At 51.1% G+C, this 19,486-nt stretch overlaps 6 protein-coding genes across 6 annotated transcripts; 3 read left to right on the forward strand and 3 right to left on the reverse strand.

The window, feature by feature from the left end:
• Positions 1-3,405: 3,405 nt before the first annotated feature.
• EI97DRAFT_440617 (uncharacterized protein) lies at positions 3,406-3,777 on the reverse strand (the record flags this gene model as incomplete). The annotated part of the gene is made up of 1 exon (XM_033799646.1): positions 3,406-3,777. One exon carries the CDS (start codon positions 3,775-3,777, stop codon positions 3,406-3,408), a length of 372 nt encoding a protein of 123 aa, XP_033655636.1.
• A 2,603-nt stretch (positions 3,778-6,380) lies between these two features.
• EI97DRAFT_372856 (uncharacterized protein) lies at positions 6,381-6,987 on the forward strand (the record flags this gene model as incomplete). The annotated part of the gene is made up of 2 exons (XM_033795376.1): positions 6,381-6,762; positions 6,839-6,987. The coding sequence occupies 2 exons, from the start codon at positions 6,381-6,383 to the stop codon at positions 6,985-6,987; spliced, it is 531 nt and encodes a 176-aa protein (XP_033655637.1).
• A 1,592-nt stretch (positions 6,988-8,579) lies between these two features.
• Positions 8,580-9,113, reverse strand: EI97DRAFT_431360 (uncharacterized protein). Its single transcript, XM_033797914.1, has one exon. The coding sequence runs from the start codon at positions 8,975-8,977 to the stop codon at positions 8,696-8,698; it is 282 nt and encodes a 93-aa protein (XP_033655638.1). The 5' UTR covers positions 8,978-9,113; the 3' UTR covers positions 8,580-8,695.
• Positions 9,114-9,976: 863 nt separating this feature from the next.
• EI97DRAFT_492672 (uncharacterized protein) lies at positions 9,977-15,918 on the forward strand. The gene is made up of 3 exons (XM_033802327.1): positions 9,977-11,223; positions 11,339-13,707; positions 13,756-15,918. Exons 1-3 carry the CDS (start codon positions 10,332-10,334, stop codon positions 15,580-15,582), a joined length of 5,088 nt encoding a protein of 1,695 aa, XP_033655639.1. The 5' UTR covers positions 9,977-10,331; the 3' UTR covers positions 15,583-15,918.
• Positions 15,919-16,117: 199 nt separating this feature from the next.
• EI97DRAFT_431362 (uncharacterized protein) lies at positions 16,118-17,692 on the forward strand. Its single transcript, XM_033797915.1, has 3 exons — positions 16,118-16,645; positions 16,743-16,871; positions 16,964-17,692. Exons 1-3 carry the CDS (start codon positions 16,553-16,555, stop codon positions 17,423-17,425), a joined length of 684 nt encoding a protein of 227 aa, XP_033655640.1. The 5' UTR covers positions 16,118-16,552; the 3' UTR covers positions 17,426-17,692.
• Positions 17,693-18,013: 321 nt separating this feature from the next.
• EI97DRAFT_244878 (uncharacterized protein) lies at positions 18,014-19,268 on the reverse strand. Its single transcript, XM_033794089.1, has 2 exons — positions 18,859-19,268; positions 18,014-18,798 (listed from the first exon to the last, which is right to left on the reverse strand). Exons 1-2 carry the CDS (start codon positions 18,977-18,979, stop codon positions 18,164-18,166), a joined length of 756 nt encoding a protein of 251 aa, XP_033655641.1. The 5' UTR covers positions 18,980-19,268; the 3' UTR covers positions 18,014-18,163.
• Positions 19,269-19,486: the final 218 nt, after the last annotated feature.

Genomic DNA, 19,486 nt, shown 5'->3' on the forward strand with positions numbered 1-19,486 from the left:
GAAGTGCAAGGCAAGTTGGAAGACATGCTACTCTGAAGAGGAGATGCTGTTGGGTCCAGCTTGCAATGGATTCTAAGCTGAGGGGGTGTGTCAGATGGTAAGCCAGTTTATGGACATCCTATCTAGGACTGGAAAGGAGGACTGAGAGAAACTGTCTGTACTAGTACTGTCTGAGGATATGTGGCTAGTGATTCTGCAGTGGCTAGTGCCCTGCATAGCCTTGGTGCCTAGAGAAGGAACATCAAAACCGGTGTCAGGCCCTAGCCTCACCCACACACACACATCAGAATACAATCAGTCAACCCATCTTCATTCAATCTTTCTATCACTGTGACATCTTCAGATACCATCAAATCTGACAGTCTGTTACTGCTGTTCGCTTGTTGTGGAAGTGGATAAGCTCTGCCTTTTCAATATCGAAGGCAATAGCAGAGTGCTTAGCTACTGTAACTAGCTCACCAGCTATCTTTTATAGAATTCGGCAGTTTTTCTGTGCAGAGTTTGAGGCAATAGAGAAGGAAAAGTCATCAATGTAGCTTACTTTAAAAGCTACATTCCCTTCCTTTTTACAAAGTTCACTTATATAAATATGGAACAGGATAGAGGAGATAGGAGAGCCTTGTGGGATTCCTGTATTTCTCTCCTCTTTATCTTGTATTTGCCCATTAAACTGTAGCTGTAGTTCTCTATCTTCTACAAAGGAAGCAATCTACTTTATTAGGCTAAGGGGTAAACCTAGCCGAATGCAAACAGATAGAAGTTGGTTTTTAGAGACATGGTCGAAGGCTCTCTTTATATCTAATAGGAGGGTAGAGACTATCTTCTTTTTCTGCTATTTGCTCTTCTCAATGTAGTTGAGAAGTAACAAGATAGCATCGATTGAAGACCTCTGTTGTCATCCCCCTATTTGGCTATTGTCTAGCAAGTCTGTTGTATTTGCTAGGTAGCCTAAGCGAGTAGCGATTATCTTCTCTAATATCTTGCCAAGGCAATTAATAAGAGAGATAACCCTATAAGACTTAGGGGGAGAGTAATCCTTTTTGTTTGGCTTTGCAAGGATAACCTCTATCGCACCTTTCCACACCTTAGGGTAGTGTCCTAGGTTAAATAAAGCCTTATAGAGACGGTAAAGCAAGCTTCCTATAGCAGCAAGGATCTCCCTAAGGACTAGGAAGGATAATTGATCTAGCCCTGGTGCTTTCTTAAGAGAGCTAGTCTCAATAGCTTATTTAACCTCAGCTTCTTCAAGCGGTGGCCATTCCCAATCTCTAGGCTTGTAGTCTCTCCACCTAGATGGAGGGGTAACAGGAGGCAAAGGAAATAGCATTTCTCTTAGAGTTTTACATTGTTCCTTAAACTCTTCCGCTATACCTTCTTTGTCTTTGTATACTAAAGGAGGAATACGTCTTGTAGTTCTCTCCTTAGTATAGTGAAGGGCAGTGAATATTTCCTTATCTTTTACCTTTTCTAGGAAAGAATTCCAGCAATTTATCTTAGCTTCTTTAATACTGGAGAAATAGAAGTTTTTAGCATTTTTATAGGCTATTATCCAGCTCTTTGCTGTAGGCTGTAGTTGTAGTTATTTTAAGCAACTCACCATCTTCTTTCTGGCTTGAGAAAGTGCTTCTGTCTACCAGGGTTTCGAATGTTCAGATTGCCTAGCTAAAGGAATAGCTATATTCGCTGCTTCTTAGATATAAGCTGTAAGTGTAACAGCTACCTCCTCTGCCTGTTCTATTGCAGTATTGCTAGAGGAAGATACTTGCTCTTCTAGTGTAGTAATCTTAGCCTCTAAGCCTTCTGTCTCTGTTGCTATAAGCAGGTGTTCTTTAAAAAGCTTCCAGTTAGCCTTTTTAAAGTTAAACCTGCTAAGCAATGGATGGAGAAATTTATCTACCTCCTTGGTAAATAAGGAAAAGCCTATTGTAGCATGGTCAGAGCCTGTAGCCTCTAGCACTACCCAGTTATCAAGCTCGCTCTCCTTAAAGGAAGGGGTGTAGAAGGCTAGATCTATAATAGATTGCTTAGTAAGGTTAGAGCAGAAATAGGTAGACTTTTCTTCCTTATTAAGCAATTGGCAATTATAGCCCTGCAGCTATTCTACCAAGTCCTGGCTCTCTCGGGTGACATTCTGAGCTGTGGAGTTCCACCAAGGATGGTGGCAATTGAAATCTCCTAAAAGGACAAAAGGAAACTCTAGATTAAGCGGCAAAAGAGCTCTCCTAATAGTAGTAGCCCCTAGAGGTTGTGTTGTGGAATCTTTTTTTAATTCTTTCTTATTGTAAATATTGAAAAGAAGGAACCTTTCAGTAGGGCTGTAGATCTCTAGGGCCAAAAAGTCTCTATTCTCTAAGTTCCTTAGCTGAATAAACTGAAAATTTGTAGCTTTTCGAAGATAAAAAACTACCCTTGGCCGTAAACTAGTACTAGGAAGTACTAATTCATATGCAGAATAGGAGATAGTAAAGTAACTATCTTTTTTCTTGTCTTTCTATATGCAGAGTTCTTGTACAGCTAAGATATCTGTCTGTTTCTTAACTGCAATTTCAAGGAGTATTTGTTGTACTTCTTGTCTTTTCCCTATATTGTATTGAATAATAGACAATTCACCTTTAAGTTTCCTAGGCTTATTGTCCAAAATTATATAGGGATCTCCTCGAAGGTGTTCTGTCATTAATGTGGAAGGTTTTTGGCAGTCTTCCATACTGGACAGTCTTTGCTGTTAGCAAAGTGGCCTCCCTTGCAATTAACACACTTTGGGATGGTGTGTTTATAGGGCCTGCCTTTAGAAGAACATTCTAGGCAGTTATGCTCCTATGTTTTGTGGGCTTCTCCACACAGCCTACAAGCTAGCTTGTAGCAGCTATCCGTAGGGTGGCCAAATCTCTGGCATTTGCCACATTGGTGGGAAGGAGAGGCAGTAAGATATTTAACTATCTTAACTGTCTTGCCAGCAATTATAATCCTATTGTGACATAGGATAACACTGCGGGTTTCTTCATCTTTTACAGCAAAAACAATAGATCCTGTTTGCTATCCCTCTATTGTTTCCCTAGTAAGCCATCTAGGATAGCTCACTATAGAGATAGAGGAATTGAAAGTCTCTATCTCTTCCTTTAGGGCAGTGCTAGCCCTTTCTCCTAAAAATTCAAGGGCTAAGGGAATCCTATGGGCAACAATTTGTGCCCAAGTCTCAACCCTTTGCTCACAGTTAAATCGAAATAGATTCTGCCATTTTTCTTTATGTTTAATAAGAAAATCTGCATTGTAGTCCTCTGTGGTGGTAAGGACAATATTTTGCTTGCCTCTAGACTTAGAAACAGCAGCAACAACAGGCTTTTTAGCTGCAGAAACAGCCAGGAGACAGTGGTTTATCTTGTTTCTTAGAGATAGAGAATCTATCTCCTATCCCTCATCTTCCTTGCTAGTAACAAGTACTGGTTTTCTCTTAAGGAAGAGTTCTTTTCTTTCCTTTTTCTTTGCTATCTTACTTTGGATAAGGGTAAATGGTTGTTCCTTAGCCACTGGTTTAGTAGTTTGGGCAGTAGTATTTGCCTTAGAGGGTAAAGAAAAGGTGTTAGTAGCTTTAGCAGCTACTTGTGCAAAGGTAAAGCCTTGTGTTTGCCCCTTATTTGTCTTTGGAGCAGCAGGGTGTTGTGGCTTAATAGCAGTAGCTAAAGCCTTTGTGTTGTTGCTAATCACAGTGATAAGCTCTTGCATTTGTTTTTCTTTCTTATTAAGCAAGATAGGAGCAGAAGATTGCCCTTTGTTTAGCATCTGTTGTAGTGCTATGGCGATTTCTTGTACATTGTCCTTCTTTTGCCCTTCTAGCTATAGAATAGCTAGTTGAATTTGAGAAAGGGCCTGCTTAAGGCATGCCTCAGCAGAGGAAGTCGAATTGGCTTGAAAAAGCAAAGAGAGAGCTCGAAATTTGCCTATAGCAATATGTTTAGGCCTGGGTTTCTCTGGGGATAGGTCTGGGTGATCTCTCTTCTGAGTAGAGGGGGTGAAAGGGGCAAAACTAGCAAGATTGCTAGTAGAAGCAAAGCTGCTAGCTGCTAGGCTGCTAGTAGGCTTAGCAGCAGCTCGAATAACAACTTTAGGAGAGTTGTTTTCTCCCATTTCAATGTCTGAGTCCTCACTTTCAGAAGAAGAAGATGAACAGGTAGAGGAGATAGCTATCTTCTCTTGTTGTTTCTCCTTCTATTTCTTTTTCCTTCTCTTATCTCGGTCCATGGGAAAGAAACAAAGGAAAGATAAGAAAACCTGGTACAGGTGGTGGTAGGCAGCTAATTTTTAGTAGCAAGAGACAACAGATTCCCACCCAAAGAGTCTTTAATAACCTCCTCTAGGACTTTATACCCCCTGGCTAGGAGTAAAGGGACCGCTGTTCCCTAGCTGTTACAGTAGGTAGTAAGGGTCTCTATCTAAATCTCAAGTGGTCTGCGAATGTAGTGTTCTTAGTTCAAGGAGACTCCTCTTGCATAGAGCTTTCAATTCCAAGTTAACTCTATTGCTCCTAGTTGCCTAGATAGGGTGAGCAGGGACTAACAGAATAGCACCTTGGTCTATACTGTCACTTGGCCTCTTCCTAGAAGCTGTGACTATAGCCCTTTCCCTAGAAAAGATAGGTACCTTGCTGAAAAAAAGATCTAACCCTTTTCTAGTATAGAAAATCCAGAGAAAATCATATGGTCTCGTCCTTGCAGGGACAAGAGCAGCAGGATGTGATGAAAAATATGACGGTGGCCGATTTCTTTTGTGATTTTTTGTTGAATTGTTTTGGTTGTTTTTGTGGGTAGATAATCGGTGTTGGTCTGGTTTGGGTGGGTATGGCTGATGTCTATGGCTAGTGTGGTCAAGCCACAGGCTGCAGGTGTGGCTGGTGCGGCCTGCAGTGGCTGGAGGAGGCTGCCGAGGCTGCCAAGCCTTTGGGAAAACTCAGATACCGGACCAGAGAGATAGATTTCAGGTCTTCCTCAGTGAATAACTCTTGCTGTACAGCCTGCAGAAGGCTGCAAATTGAACTGTAGGTGCATTTTGTTGCAATGAAACAGTATTTCGAGTTTGGAGCCATAATTCTGAGCGGAAAATTTGGTCCAATGTTGGTATTTTTTTTTATACTATAGATATAGATATAGTAGATGCTAATAAAATAAATAAACTTCTCTTTATATCTAATACCTTTAGATATCTGCAGCGCGACCCCCTAAAAACACCTAGTAAACAGAAGGGAAAGGCTACTTTAAAGATACTGTTAGGTTCTCTAATAAAGGTTACAAAGACTATATCAAAAAAAAGATACCTTTCCTAAACTCTTTTAAAAGACTTTGCTAATACCTCTTCTACAAGTTTACTTTCTATAATTAGAACTCCTAGAATGCCTTCTAAGTATCTTATACCCCTTCTAAATACCTTAGTTGCTCTTTCTAATAGTATTAGTACTATACTTGTAATAGAGTTAGATCTTAAGCAGCAGAAAGAGAATAATTAGTTATTAGATAAACAACTTTAGAAGATATAGGAAATAGATAAGTTATAAAAATAGCTAGAAAATATAAACTAGGACTATTTTCTCTAGTGCTCCTGTATACTAAGGGAATAAATAGTATTTAGCAGGTATTAGAAGACCTATCTAGATAAGTCTAGATAGGTCTATATTAAACTTATTGTTCTAGTCTATTATATATAGTCTATATATTTAAATTGTACCTTGTTTCTATTAGGTAACACCCTCTAAGCTTGTAGTAACCTCTAGGAAAGCCTTTAAAAGGCGTTTTAAAAGTTATTATATACTATATTGCTAAGGTTTCTGTATTTTAACCTAGAAGGGTTGCCAAGCTGCACTAATAGCAAGCAGATCCCCTGCATTAGTGCAGCCAACGACTAGCGATGGTGCAGTTTAGCGGTTCCCACGTCGCGTCTCACGTCGGTCGCGTGGCGCGTGACTTCCCCAACCGCTCATTGGCTGGGCTAAGAGATGTCTTCTTGGGTAAGCCGCCAAGGCTTGCTTGGTGGGACAATGACGCAGAGCAAGAGCCACTAAATTACACGCTTAACCGAAAAAAGCAGAGCAGCTGCTAAACAAAGGGCATTCCATGCAGGCTGCCCCTGACAGCGGCGATGCTAGCGCCTTCTACAGAATCAACAGGCCCTTATGAGCGGGCCTGCCCCCGGATTTTCCTGACCTTCTCACCGAGCCAGTTTCCTCACAGCCTTCGAGTCGTCCCATCGCTAGAGTCGCTTTTTTGGCTTCTGACATTCGCTACGCAGTACCGTTTACGCTTAATCAATCCTTTCGTTCTTGCAGAAAAAGGAGGATTCCTATACGCCCCTAATTACAACAAACAACAACCGAAACAACCACAACAACAATCACAATGAAGTACACGACCGCCATCCTCGCCCTCGCCGTCGGCGCCCTCGCCCTTCCTCAGGAAGCCTCCACCATCACTAGCGCCCCAGTCTCCGCCGCCAGCGTCACCTTCACCCCCCAGCAGTCCTGCGCCATGCAGTGCGATCCCGCGGACGTGACCTGCCGCGCCCAGTGCTTCGGCGTCGCCCGTCCTAATACCTCGCAGGTCCTCGAGACCAACGAGTGCGCCTCCAAGTGTGACCAGGGCAGCGGAAGCCCCGAGGACACAAAGAAGTATGGCGAGTGCTTGCTGGATTGCTATGCCAAGTACTTCCCCAGCACCCAGACGCTCACGCCGGGTGGGAACGGGAATGCTGCGCCCACGACTACGGGCACTGGAGCGAACAGTGGTAAGTAATGGTTTTGTCTCGTGTCCGGAGGAAATATCGTCTTAGTAGAGCTTATACTGACTGGGGACTACAGCGCCCACCGGCACCAACGGTCAGCCCACTGGCTCCGGATCTGCCGCCGGTTCTAAGCCAACTGGAGCGGCCAACGTCAACGGCGTCCAGCTTGCTGGTGTGGGCTTCGCCGGCTTCGCCGGCTTTGTCATGGCTCTTTTCGCTCTGTAAACGGCTTGGTTCTGTCATGCACAATGTCAACAGGGGCCTTGTATCATGGACATTTGTTCCGCTATTTTTGTACGGATATTCTACGGCCAAGTAATGTAATATCCATTGTGGGAGTTAATCGGTGACGGTTTGTAGGGAGTGTGGTTTAGGTGCTTTGGGGGTGTAGCGTTGTACTCGAATGCGAAAAGACAGCTTTTTGTTGTCACAAAAGGTGTGCAGGAGTGCTTTCTTCACGCTTCAAGTCTCTTTCCGATCTGCCTGTTTGCTCTGTAGCCTTTGTGACATCCAAGCCGTGGCGTCCCTACACTGGAAAGATCCAGTGGAAAGATTCCTCATTGTGGGGGGAAAAAGAGAGGAAGGAACGGGCTCTCACAGTCGGCATTCGTAATCGGCCTAGCTAAGAGTAAGTTCAAATCTAGAAGAGTAAGTTGGCAGAGTTACATTATGTAGTTATCTTGCCGACTGAGTTCCAAGGTTTTCTTGCTCCTAGGTTAGATCCTGCGTATATTCTGTCAAGCCTGCGGATGCCTACGGAGTACTTCAAAGCGAGCGAGAACATTGCAGGCGCATGAGAGGATTTGATATCGAAGATATTGAGACGCCGTCAGAATCGCTGTTCCCTGCTGTCGGTTGAAAGTGACGGCGTAAATGCACACATGCTCGGTGGTGGCCGACGACATTGGGCTGGAAGGGAGTAAAGTCGCCCACTTGAGGAATCCGAAGCAACTCGGTGTTGATATCTCGCTCACAGCAACGAGGAAGTATCGATCTGTTACAGAGCCCCATCCCGACAATCTCTCGGAGAAGAAATGCGTAGATTCTTCTCCAGTACGATTCAGAGTCGGTGTCCCTCATGTCATTCCCATTTCGGATCGGGGGGGTGGGTTTACGGGGGGTTGCCCACCGGGAACAGCTCGGCCGGGCGCGCACGCTCTTGTTGCATCATAGGCAGAAAAATTATTAGAGCGGAACATCGCATTGTCTCATCGGGCATGAGTTTGTAAATTATCTCGATACCCTGTCTCTTCTCTCCTATGAGCGACGCTTTCATCATTTTCACTTGCCAGCACAAATACACCTAGGAGCCCACATGGAGTGTCGTGCGCAATCCGGTCGATGCGCATTCACAACCAGACAAAAAAATATCCTCAAAAAGGGCAGCAGCAAGATCAGTGCAAAGGAGCATCCGCTGAAGCTCGAACTTTGGGTGGATATCTTGTTTGCGCAGTGCGTGGTCGCCCCAAGGCCTACCATACCTAGGTACATGGATCCATGGAGGTCAAGTTTGTGCGGGATGGTTGTTCGACGAAGCTTTCGCAAAAGCGGCTAGCGTAAGTAATGTGCCGCTAGCATAGCCAATCAGTCGGGAGGGAGATCGGCCCACGCGACGGCAGCGAATGGAGACGGCGTGTGCCGCTGAACGACGCCCGGACGACGTCCCAAGGTCCATTTCTCACTGCTCTCAGTTATCCGGTTTTGGCATGGAAAATGGCTCCATTCGGCACAGCAGCGCATCAGTGGGTTCCAAGTTTCAACTTCCAGCCTCGCCGACCTCATAGTCTACTCTTTGTTAATGAGCACAAAAGGGGACAGACACCCACGCTCCATGTTCGTTACAGTGGATTCAACTGCCGCAGAACTGTGAGATAGTCTTCGCACAAGGAGAAAATCCGGAGAGCGTAGCCCTATGTTGGTACGGACGGTGAGGTCAGCTCCAAAGGCTGGGCCCAGGCAACGAAAGCCGTCCCCCGGGCAGAGCTGTTGGGACTGCGGCTGATGTGGCCACGCCCGGAGGTGGTGGAAGCGGGTGAGCCCGAGATAGAAGCGAGGGAGGGTGCGCGTTTGCGCCACCAGGAGATTCTGCTGTAGCACCTCCCCAACAGATGCACAGCGCAGGATCTCCCACCTTTGACGTAACGTACGTCGTGCTGCGTTGATGTGCGTTGATGTGGGCGTTGGGCCAGCCAGTGTTCGCCTTGCAATGCGGCATGTTATTACCGTTGGGTCCCTGGCCACCCTTCCGTGGCTCGAGACATGAGGTCGCCCGTGGAGGCTTGGCAAGGGACCTCACTCATCGTGCCATGTCTTCGCCGCGCACCCATCCTCACCCCTCACACAAGATGTCGTCCGAGAGGCGGGTGCGGCATCATGTTCTCGGGGTTGAGTTCTGATTCGGCCAAATCGATTTCGAGTAGCTCGAAATATTGCAGCCATTCTACTATTTCCGTTTGCCGTGCACCAGTACTAAGTGATTAGTGTGTGAACGAGTTACTATAAAATTCATCCATTTCAGTGCGTCTTCTCCAAGGAATGGGCCAGGGCCGCTGCGGTTGTGTTTGTGGGACTGGTGATGCGGCCCTTGTTGAACGACACGGACGGTGCTGGAAAACCAGCAACATCAAAACAGGGACCGCATCTAAAAGTCCCGAAGGGTCGAACCTTGCCCGGTAACTGAAGCCTCTCCAAACAATGAGGACCACCGCGGCGATGCAAGACCTACCATATAGCCCAACGTGCGGCCTCGGACGAGGAGATGAATGAATGAACCAAGTCTGCTTGCCATCGTGTCGTTTCTTGCGGAGATGCCAAGGGCCAGCTCGAGCTCGAGTCAACGTCACGGGCTTGAGCCAACAAAATCAGTCTGAAGAAAGAGGGCACCATACTTCACAATGCCGGGTCCCCCCTCGCCATCCGCCTCCCACGCTCTGCCGCCTGACAGGATAGCAGCAGGAGGGGGGAAGTGGTTGCACCGGGCGGTGCAGCGGGCGGCAGTACATAGATGGTTGTTGTAGGGCACGACTCCTGGTTGGGCGAGATGGAACATGGCTCGCTCTGGTATTTCTCATTACTGGAAGAAGGCCCGCACCCAGCAGACCCTGGTCTAGGTCATCATCAGCGCCCACAAGCGTGGGTACGGAGCCGACATCTGCGAGCCCTTGGCGTCCTCAGTCCATAGCCCATCTTAGTCCTCTCCCCCCAATCCTTTCCTCGCATCCTGTCCACCTCCACGCTCCTTCACTCCCCACGCCCATCAGTCCTTTTTTCCATCAAGGCCTCGTGCCTTGCACCTTTCGCACCTCCTGCATTCCTCGAGCATACCCAAGACTACTCTCCCTGGCCATTATTTCGGCGCCTCGCCTTCTTCCTCCCTTTTATCATTTGGTGTGTATGCGCTGTCCGCGCCTCCCATGCTGCCTTGATACATCTTTCCTCAGAACTGGCTTTCTCACTCACCGGCTGCGCTGACGACGGCTCACGTCCGCCTGCCCTTTTGAGGGTCGTCTGCCACTTCCCTTGCTTGTCACTTGGGTTCGGGAGACCTCCCCAGCAGGCACATTGGGACCATGGTTGATGTGCGGAATGGCGGAGGCGAGACTGGCTCCCCTCGAGCAGCCAGTCCCTCCCACTCTGGCCCGGTGCGCGTCGAGGGCACCACGCAGACCGTCAGTGCAAAACCCGGGAAGTCTCGAGAAGATAAAACACCTTCGAAAGCAACCAGCAAAACATCTTCCAGGAGAAACTCACCCCAGGCTGCCGGATCCAACCTTCGCCCACCTCCCCAACCCCAACCGTCGGCCAGCACCTCCTCTGGGATGGAGCAGCCGCCGCAGTCCCAGGCTATGACGGCGACCGAGACTGCGTCGTCTCAGGCCTCGGAGAAGGAGAGCACCAAGGAGCCTACGCCTGCGCCTTATGGGACGCGGTCGCGCAACCGCCTAGGCGCTTCACGCATCAACTACGCCGAGGATGTGGAGATGGATTTTGAAATGGCCCAGCCGCCAGCAAGCGCAACGACCTCAGGCCCTCCATCTCGCGCGTCTCTGGCCACCGAAGGTGGACAGCCTTCAGCTGCAGGTGGGAAGAAAGGTGCCAGTGCGGCCCAGGGTCATGCATCGTGGGGCACCCACGCCGCCACCCCCAAGGAACAACCACCAAACGCCAATATTCCAGGTACCTCAACCTTCACTGCTGTCCCTCATTCCCACTCGGCACCTCCACCCAAGCGGCGAAAAAATGCAGCAAGTCACGCTACGAACGGCAGTCACGCGAGTGCCACGGCGCCAAGCCAGGGTGCTGGTGGTGGTGGTGCAGGGAAACGCGCCTATCCTGCCAGCAACGCCATGTCGGTCGCCAACGCCTCAAGGGAGTCCACCATGATGACCTTCGAGAAGACGAAGGGTCTTCTTGTCAACGGCAGACTGGAAGCAGACGACGGCCAGACCGTTTCTGTCAATGGTATGTGTTTACCCAAGCCGGGTATCCTAGATCGCTACATCCCGTGATTTCTTTATTCCTCTTTGTGCGCTTCGCCAGCCACCGCTCGACCATTGGCAGCTAACCAAGCGCTTAGATCAAGTCTATCTCGTCTGTGAACCTCCAGGGGAGCCGTACTACCTATGCAGGATCATGGAATTCATCCATGCTAATGGCGACCCCAAGTCACGTGTCGAGTCGCTGAGGGTGAACTGGTACTACCGACCCCGGGACGTGCAACGCTACAACAACGACTCTCGTCTTGTCTATGCCACGATGCACTCTGATGTTTGCCCCATCACGTCCCTTCGAGGCCGATGCCGAATCTTGCACCGCAGCGAGATCGAGGACCTCGACCAGTATCGCAAGCAAAGGGACAGCTTCTGGTTCAACCAATGTTTTGATCGCTTCATCCACCGCTGGTACGAGGTTATTCCCACATCTCAGGTCATCAACGTCCCGGAGAAGGTGAAGAAGGCTCTGGACGAGAGATGGAAGTACATCTGTCTGGAGACGAGCCGCGTCAAGGAACTCACGAGTGCGGTCAAGACCTGCAAACGCTGCGTAGGATTCTGCGCGTCCTCGGACTCGGTGCAATGCGCCGTGTGCAAAAACACCTACCACATGGGTTGCGTTCGGCCACCGCTGCAAAAGAAGCCTTCTCGAGGCTTTGCTTGGGCATGCGGACCTTGCAGCCGAGCCCAGGAAAGGAAGCTGGAGGCCCGCCGCACTCCCCAAATAGGTTCTAATAATGAAGACGGCGATGAGGAGGAACATGTCGATGAAGAAGAGGAAGAACCGGCAGCCGAGACCACTGCACCAAGCCCCAACGATTCAGAACCGGAAATTGACCTGCATCCAGCAACTCAGGCCGAAATCGCTCTGGCGAAGATGTGGCCAATGCGCTATCTCGGGATCCATTGCCGCGTTGAGGACGCGCTTCAGTACGATGATCGCGCTATCTATCCGCGTGCTAGTTCACGGCTAGGCCCTAGACATCAGGCTAACGTGAATGTCTGGCATGGTCACCCGGTGGAGTTTGTGAAACCTGCCGAAATCAAGAAACGTTATGTCAAGACGAACAGCCATAAAAAAGACGCAAAACTTCACAAAGACACACTCGCTGCGATTGAAGCGGACAAGGCCGAGAAGGCGAAGAGGCCGAAATGGGTGATGGATGAACCACCCGGTTACGTTCACCGGGGCGAGGACTACCCCAACAAAGACCCCAGATGCACGGCCGAACTCCTGTTCAAGATGCCTCCGCTCGGCGTGCATTCGACACGCGGCGAGGACGATGCGCCCACTGTGACCGAGGAGCAGGTGGAAGCTTATATGACCCGGGCCAAGGCCCTTGCAAAGGATGTGGGAGTGCAGCCATGGTCGACGAACTTTCTCGACAAATGCTTGGCGCTGTTCACAAAGTGCCAGTATGACGCTGACGCAGCGTTGAAACAAGTGAAGAAGCTCGACAAACGAAAGGATCTTCACGAACCGGAGTTGACCAAAGAGGAGGAGAAGAAGTGGAACGAGGGCGTGGCCAAGTACGGCTCAGAAATCAGAAGTGTCAGGCTACACGTCAAGACCATTAGTCACGCAGACGCGGTGCGATACTATTACATGTGGAAGAAGACTACCAAGGGGAAGGAGATTTGGGGATCGTATAGCAACCGCAAAGGACGGAATAAGAAGGCGGCCGAGACGGAGACTCGTCTGGTGGACGACGTGGCTGACGACCAAGACGATTCCGCCTTCGACAACGAGAAAGCCACACAACGAAAACGCGGTTTCCAATGCAAGTTCTGCAACACACGACACTCGCGACAATGGAGGCGGGCCCCCGGCGTCACCCCTGGGCAGACGGTTGCTGCAGATGGGAGAGCAAGCAAGAGCAACTCTACTAATGGTTTTCTTCTGGCTCTTTGTACCCGATGCGCAAACCTTTGGCGCAAGTATGCTGTCAAGTGGGAAAACATTGAGGAAATCTCCAAGAAGGTGGCCCAAGGTGGAAGCAAAGCTTGGAAGCGAAGGATTGACGAAGAATTGCTCCGGGAGGTGTATGCAGCCACTGCTGAAGCCGGTGCCATCCACAATGGCCCAGATTATGGAGAACCAGTGCACGTGACTCCTACACCTGCAGTGGAACCTCCCAAGAAGAGGCAAAAGACGGCGGCCGGAGCTGTTGACAGCGGAACCTCGACACCGGTCAGTGAACCTGCCCCCAAGAAGAAGGAGAAAGAGAAACCACCGCCACCGCCAAAGGCTCCTACACCGCCTCCAGTTCCTGCTCAACCACGACTAAAGGTCTTGCCATGCGCGGTGTGCCGGCAATTAGAAGGAGAGCGACTCCAGTGCGTGGCTTGCCGGATGACGGTGCACAAGTCCTGTTATGGCGTGGAAGAGGTTCGGCACGGGAAGTTCTATTGTGATACTTGCAAGAATGACAAGAAGGAGAGCGCGTCATATGTAAGTTCCGAGACCTGTTCGGCCATCTTTCAGCTAACATCCCCGCAGCGCTATGACTGCGTGCTTTGTCCTCACAAGGTCACAGAACAGGAACTCTGGGAGCCACCAAAAGTTTCGCACAAGAAGAAGACTGATCGAGAAAGGGAAAAGGAACGGATGGAGAAAGAACTGGTTGACAAGGCTCGGGAGGACTACCGCCGGTCGCAACTCGAGAAAGGCCGGCCTATATACCCGCGCGAACCGCTCAAACGGACGGCTGATAACAACTGGGTGCATGTTCAGTGCGCTCTGTGGATACCGGAGACCAAGTTCACGAATCCCAATCGGCTAGAGCTCGTCGAAGGTGTTGGAGCGCCCACCCTACGATATGATGCAGTCTGCAAGATCTGTAAGACGAACAACGGCGCGTGCGTTTCGTGTCTACAGTGTCATGCCAATTTTCATGTCGGATGTGCGCATAGTGCAGGGTACCTATTCGGCTTCGATATCACGCCCGTGAAAGCGACCCGGCGGGATGCGGTCCCGACAGTCACTATCAATGGCGAGACTGGCTCAATGACGGCCGCAATCTGGTGCAAGGAACATTCTCCCAAGACGATCGTGCATCGGGTCAACGAAGAGGTGGAAGGCACGGGATTGGTTGCATTACAGCTGTTTGCACGGGAGTTCAAGCGAGCAGATCTGACGCTTACCGGCACAGCTCGCAAAGCAAATCTCGTAGACCTGTCCACTCGGGCTGTACCCCAAGCAACCGCTGGCCACCCGGCAAACCGGCGGACATCCACTGCCACAAGCCAAACGACTGCAAAGGGCAGGCCATCTGTTGTTGGACTCGCTGCGAGGCCGGAAGAGCTTGCTGAGGGCGCTGCTGTCAAGCCACCTCGGGCCTGCGTCCGATGCAATATCGACGTGAGTCCAAGGTGGTGGAAGATGGACGATAAACCGAAGAGGCCCGCCATGGGTGTCAACGAACCCGCGGTTTCCACAAACGGCGTCCATGTGAATGGCGACAGCAATGTCGAGCACCCGCTGCATCCTCAAGCTTTGGGTGAAAAGAAGGAGAGGGACTCCTCGCCCTCGGACGCCTTCCTTTGCCAGAAATGCCACTGGAAGAAGCTCAACGTGCCGGAAGAAACGCCTGAGCGAGAGAAGTCGCAATCTGTCCTTCCAGAACCACAGAAGCTTCCCGTGCGATCACCTCCAGTCCAATCTCACTCACTCCCACCGCCACCGGCTCTGGCAGCGCCTTGGATTGGAGGCGGACTGCCGCCCCCGCCTGTTCACCATCCCCGCGGTCCGCCACCGCCCGTAGGTATATGGCATACCAACGGCCATCCGCCTCCCAGTGGCCCTCTACACAGTGGCATGGGCCATGCAGCGCTCACAGGCCCGCCTGTTGCACATCATCCTCCGCAGTTCCATACGCCATTCCTCCCCCAGCCGAACGGCTATTCACTTCACTCTGGTGGCCCTGTGCACCCTCCCGTCCAAGCTCCGATGCGGCCGCACTTCCCACACCAAACTCTGCCCCCTCCATCACACGCTGGCGGTGCACCGGCGCCGCCTCACCACCTGAGCAATGGGCTCCTAGCCAATGGTGTGCACTCGCCGCATCTTCCCTATCCGCCGGTCCATCCTCATGGACATGGAGCGCCTCGATCGTCAGAGAGCCCATTCACCGGAGCACCACCTCCGATTGGACCGTATTCTGTTCATCACGGTAGTCCTGGAGCTGCGCCACTCCGCAGAAGGCCGTCTACTCCAAGGGACGTGGTGATGAGGGACGCGCCAAGTGTCACTGCGCCGCCTCCCGAACCCCCGCGGGCCACGACGGGTGCCAGTGCCAGTCCGTCTCTGCGGAATCTCCTGCATTAGATTTTGGTTCTTTTGTACTTTTTATTCTTTGTATTCTGTTACTTTATGGTTGATGGGGGAAGCGAGGGACGTCGACGCTTTGCATGGCATATGGAGAAATCAGTTGGTTGTTCAGCGAGCAACTGGTCAAAAGTAGCGAGGGCATCTTGGGTCTGGATATGGGGAGGAGTTTTTTACAGGCACGATACCACCTTTTTCACTGGCTTTCCTAGTTCTGTATGCAAGGTGGGGATGACGGACGCCTGTCCCGCCAAGCTGTCGAGGTATTTGTTGCCTGTCATTCAGTGGACATTAGCTAGAAGCAACGCATAATTGCCAAAGTTAGCTGAACAGACGAAGTTCTGATATGCGAGTATACGTAGAAGTCGTGTCTGTGATGTATCTCACTCCTCGTCCCAAAATGAAAGGGGCTAAGCTTTCCTGCAAGGGCACCAAGCCGGGTTGTCATTGATTCTTCCGGGCCGGGCGGGAACGCTTGGGGCATGCAAGGGCCACGAGGCCAACGGTCAGCCCCTGGCTTCCCGCACGGCTTGCCCAACCTCATCTCTCGCCCTCCTCCCCAGACTCCGCATTTGCAGCCACTCGTTTTCCCCCACCTTCGTTTTCTACGCTACTTTGGTACTTCTGAATATCATCGTCTACCTGAATTTCTTTCCTTCTCTTCTTTCCTTCTTGCCTGTCTGCGAATCACGAGGTTCCTCTCCGGAGATAAAGATCCGACCGAGCGACGACATCAGCCCCAAGTGAAACCGAAACAGTTGTCGTCGCGCCACACGTACGTTGCAAACTTGCAACACGTAGCGCCAGAAAAGGGTGCGGCGACGCGCAAACGCTGAGGAACGAACAAACAAGCGACGGAGAGAGAGAGGAGGAGAGGGCTTCCTATTATCGTGATTCCACTAAGCGGCAGAGTCCATCACCACCTCGTGAATACATCTGGAAACGTCAGTCTCCCTCTGCCTCTCACACCATGATTTCCAAACGCGACAACGGCCGCGAGTACTGCTACGTCAATGCCGATGGGAGCCTCGACTGCTACAACTACGGCTTCTGGTACTCTGATGTAAGTGTATTAGCATTCAACAAGACGTTGGGATTCGGAAAGCACTCTGGGGTTATTGTTTGATGTTAAAGAGGAAGCTGACTGAATACCATGACAGACGGGCACGATTGTCAAGTACTCGATCCTCGGCGCCATCTTCGTCTTCTTCCTGGCCTGGTTCGTCGGCGGCTACCTGCATGCGAGGAGCCGGATGAGGAAGGGGAAGAAGTTGTTGCTGTATCATCGGGTATGTCTTTCTCCTTCTCCTCGCCGGTGTCTTTTCCTCCCTTGTCAACAGCCATCCATCTACATCAACAAACATCTAACAAGTCCACACAGTGGCTCGTCTCCTACGCGGACAAACGCAGATACGGCCAACTGCCCCATCAGCAACAGCAGCACCACCAGAACCACTTCACCTTCTACTCCGCCGCCGGCCAACAACCCTCGCAACCGTATACCCAGCGCAACGACTCGGCCTGGCCCGATGCTCCGCCCGTATATGCCGGCAACGACGCCCCGCCGAGCTACTACGCTCCGGCCAGTCCCAAGCCGCCGTTTTATCCGATGCAGAATGTGGCGCCGCTGGGGAATGCGGGTGTGGGAGGGCAGCAGCAGCAGCAGCAGCAGCAGCAGGAATCTGGTGTTGTTGGTGCGGGAGCGTCGCTGGGTCAGAGTCAGCAGCAGCAGCAGCAGGGAGTTCAGGGGCAAGGGCAAGGGCAGAATGGGACGACGTTGCCGACCAGGCCGGAGCAGGCGAAGGTGGTGATTTCGAAGCTGGTTTCGCGGTTGAGGAGATGAGATGAGAGGAGCGTCACTACGGATGAAGTGAATTGGTTGATTGATGGTTGGGTGGATCAGTTGGGTTTTTTTTGCATGGCCTGGGGCGTTGGAGGAGTGTGGGATATCACTTGACCACTTTCATTCCCTTTTTTTTATTTCTTAGTTTTCCACAGTCACAAGAAGGGCGTTGGATTGGTTGTTTGCACCTGTTGCATTATTGGACTTTCCATTGGCATGACTGGATTCATGCGGATAGGTTAATATACCAGTTATTCATATCGTGATAAGTATAACTCCATTGCACCCACCCCTTTCCCGGTATCTCAACGCCGTTTGTGTCCGTGTTCGTCATAAGTGGAATCAGACGGGAATGAGAATCATCCGTCTGGACTGAACTGAAGGAAAACGTGCGGTTCCCTAGTAATATGGGAAAGAGACATGTCTCCCGGTACGGCATGCCGCGCGCCGTGTGTCTCGGAGTGAGAGCAGGCCCTTCTTCTTCCTCTCCTTCTTTTTCTTCTTCGTCTTCTTCTTCGTCATCATCTTGTGCTGCGCTGATGGCCGTGCTTCCTCTCTGGTATGAAGCGCAGCCATTGGCGGTCGTTCATTTCCACGGCATCCCATTTGCTTCTTCTCATGGACTAGGCATTTCACTCCTCGCTTTTTTCTTTCTCTTTCCTTCTTTCGTTTAGAAGAGGATGCCTTTGTCACTGATGATGTGGGTGCGAGGGACAGTAGTACGGTAGTAGCCTGCGATCACCCATCAATCTCCATGGCATCAGGATCGTCCTCCTCTTCCACTGCCATCTCGTCTTCCTCCTTCTCCACCTCAGAAGGTGTCAAAGCACTCGCGATGCCATTCCCAAGCCCATTCCCCGCCCCAACCACGGCAGCCGGCTCCCCCAGCGGACTCGCCTGCCTCTCCCTGACCCTCTGCCTGGCCTCGAGAATCGCCTTGCGCACCTTATCCTGCTCCTCGGGCACCGTCAGACTCGACGGCACGCTATACAGCACCAACTGGTTATCCTTGGTGGGCTTCAGTTCGGGGGGCTGCAGGATGTATTTGGGGATCTTGGAGATGTGCTTCTCGATGTCTGGCAGGAAGATGGGGGATTCCTCGTCGGACGAGAGGTCGGCGAGTTCGTCGGCGAGGGACCAGATGTAGACGCGGTGCGGGGTGTCTTCTACGAGCATGGTGTCTTCGGCGGGTGGGGGTGGGGGGCGGCGTTTTTGTTTGTGAGAAGAGGAGGAGGAGAGGGGGGTTGGTGAGATGGGGGAGATGGGTGGGGAGGTGGGAGAGATGGGGGATTTGGAGGATGGGTTTGTTGAAATGGAGGAGGAGGAGGAGGGATCGACGGGGATGTAGAGGCGTGTGGAATTGCCATTGCTGTCTGTGTTTACTGTTAGCCCATCTATCACGACATAGCACAGCTCAACCTGAAATGCCCTACCCAGATGCAGCAGGTCCAACCTCTTGCTCAACCGCTGCTCGCTCTCCAACGAGGCATCGGCAGGCCGTTTCCTCCCCGCACGGTACAAGGGCGAGCTCCTGGGCGGCGCAGTGGCAGCCATTATGGTGATGCTCTCTCACTCTAGGATTGCGATGGAGGTTGAGTCTTGGCCGAGGACGCCGGCCGATGGGATCCGTGCTCCGTAGTGAGCTTCCTCAGCGCTATCTCTCTCTCCTCCAAGATGTAAATATCGATATCGATGCGCTCGCTGCTGAGATAAGCGGCATTCGGCCTCTTTGAACTTCGGCCAAGTCGCGTGGTCCGGTTTTCGAGATATCGTAAAGGAGGGTTGGAGGTTGGCCATTGGAGATATACGCAGTAATCGCGCTGTGGACGATCCGCGAACTTTCTCGAAAGAAGGGCCTCGCCGAAGCAACGCAGACGAGTCGCAAACGAGGGCGCAACACGCGCATCTCAATTGATCCAGCCACTTGGAGCGATCCGAGATCTCAGGGTCTTTTACTGATTCATTCTTGGATGCGGCGCTCCAGGGCGGCTGTTGCAGGCCTTTCGTCCTGTCTGAGTCACCCGTCGCCTCAGTGTTATCTTTCGCCGTCCGCCGCCGTGC

This window comes from Westerdykella ornata (genome assembly GCF_010094085.1).
Source record: "Westerdykella ornata strain CBS 379.55 unplaced genomic scaffold EI97scaffold_5, whole genome shotgun sequence".
NCBI lineage: Eukaryota > Fungi > Ascomycota > Dothideomycetes > Pleosporales > Sporormiaceae > Westerdykella > Westerdykella ornata.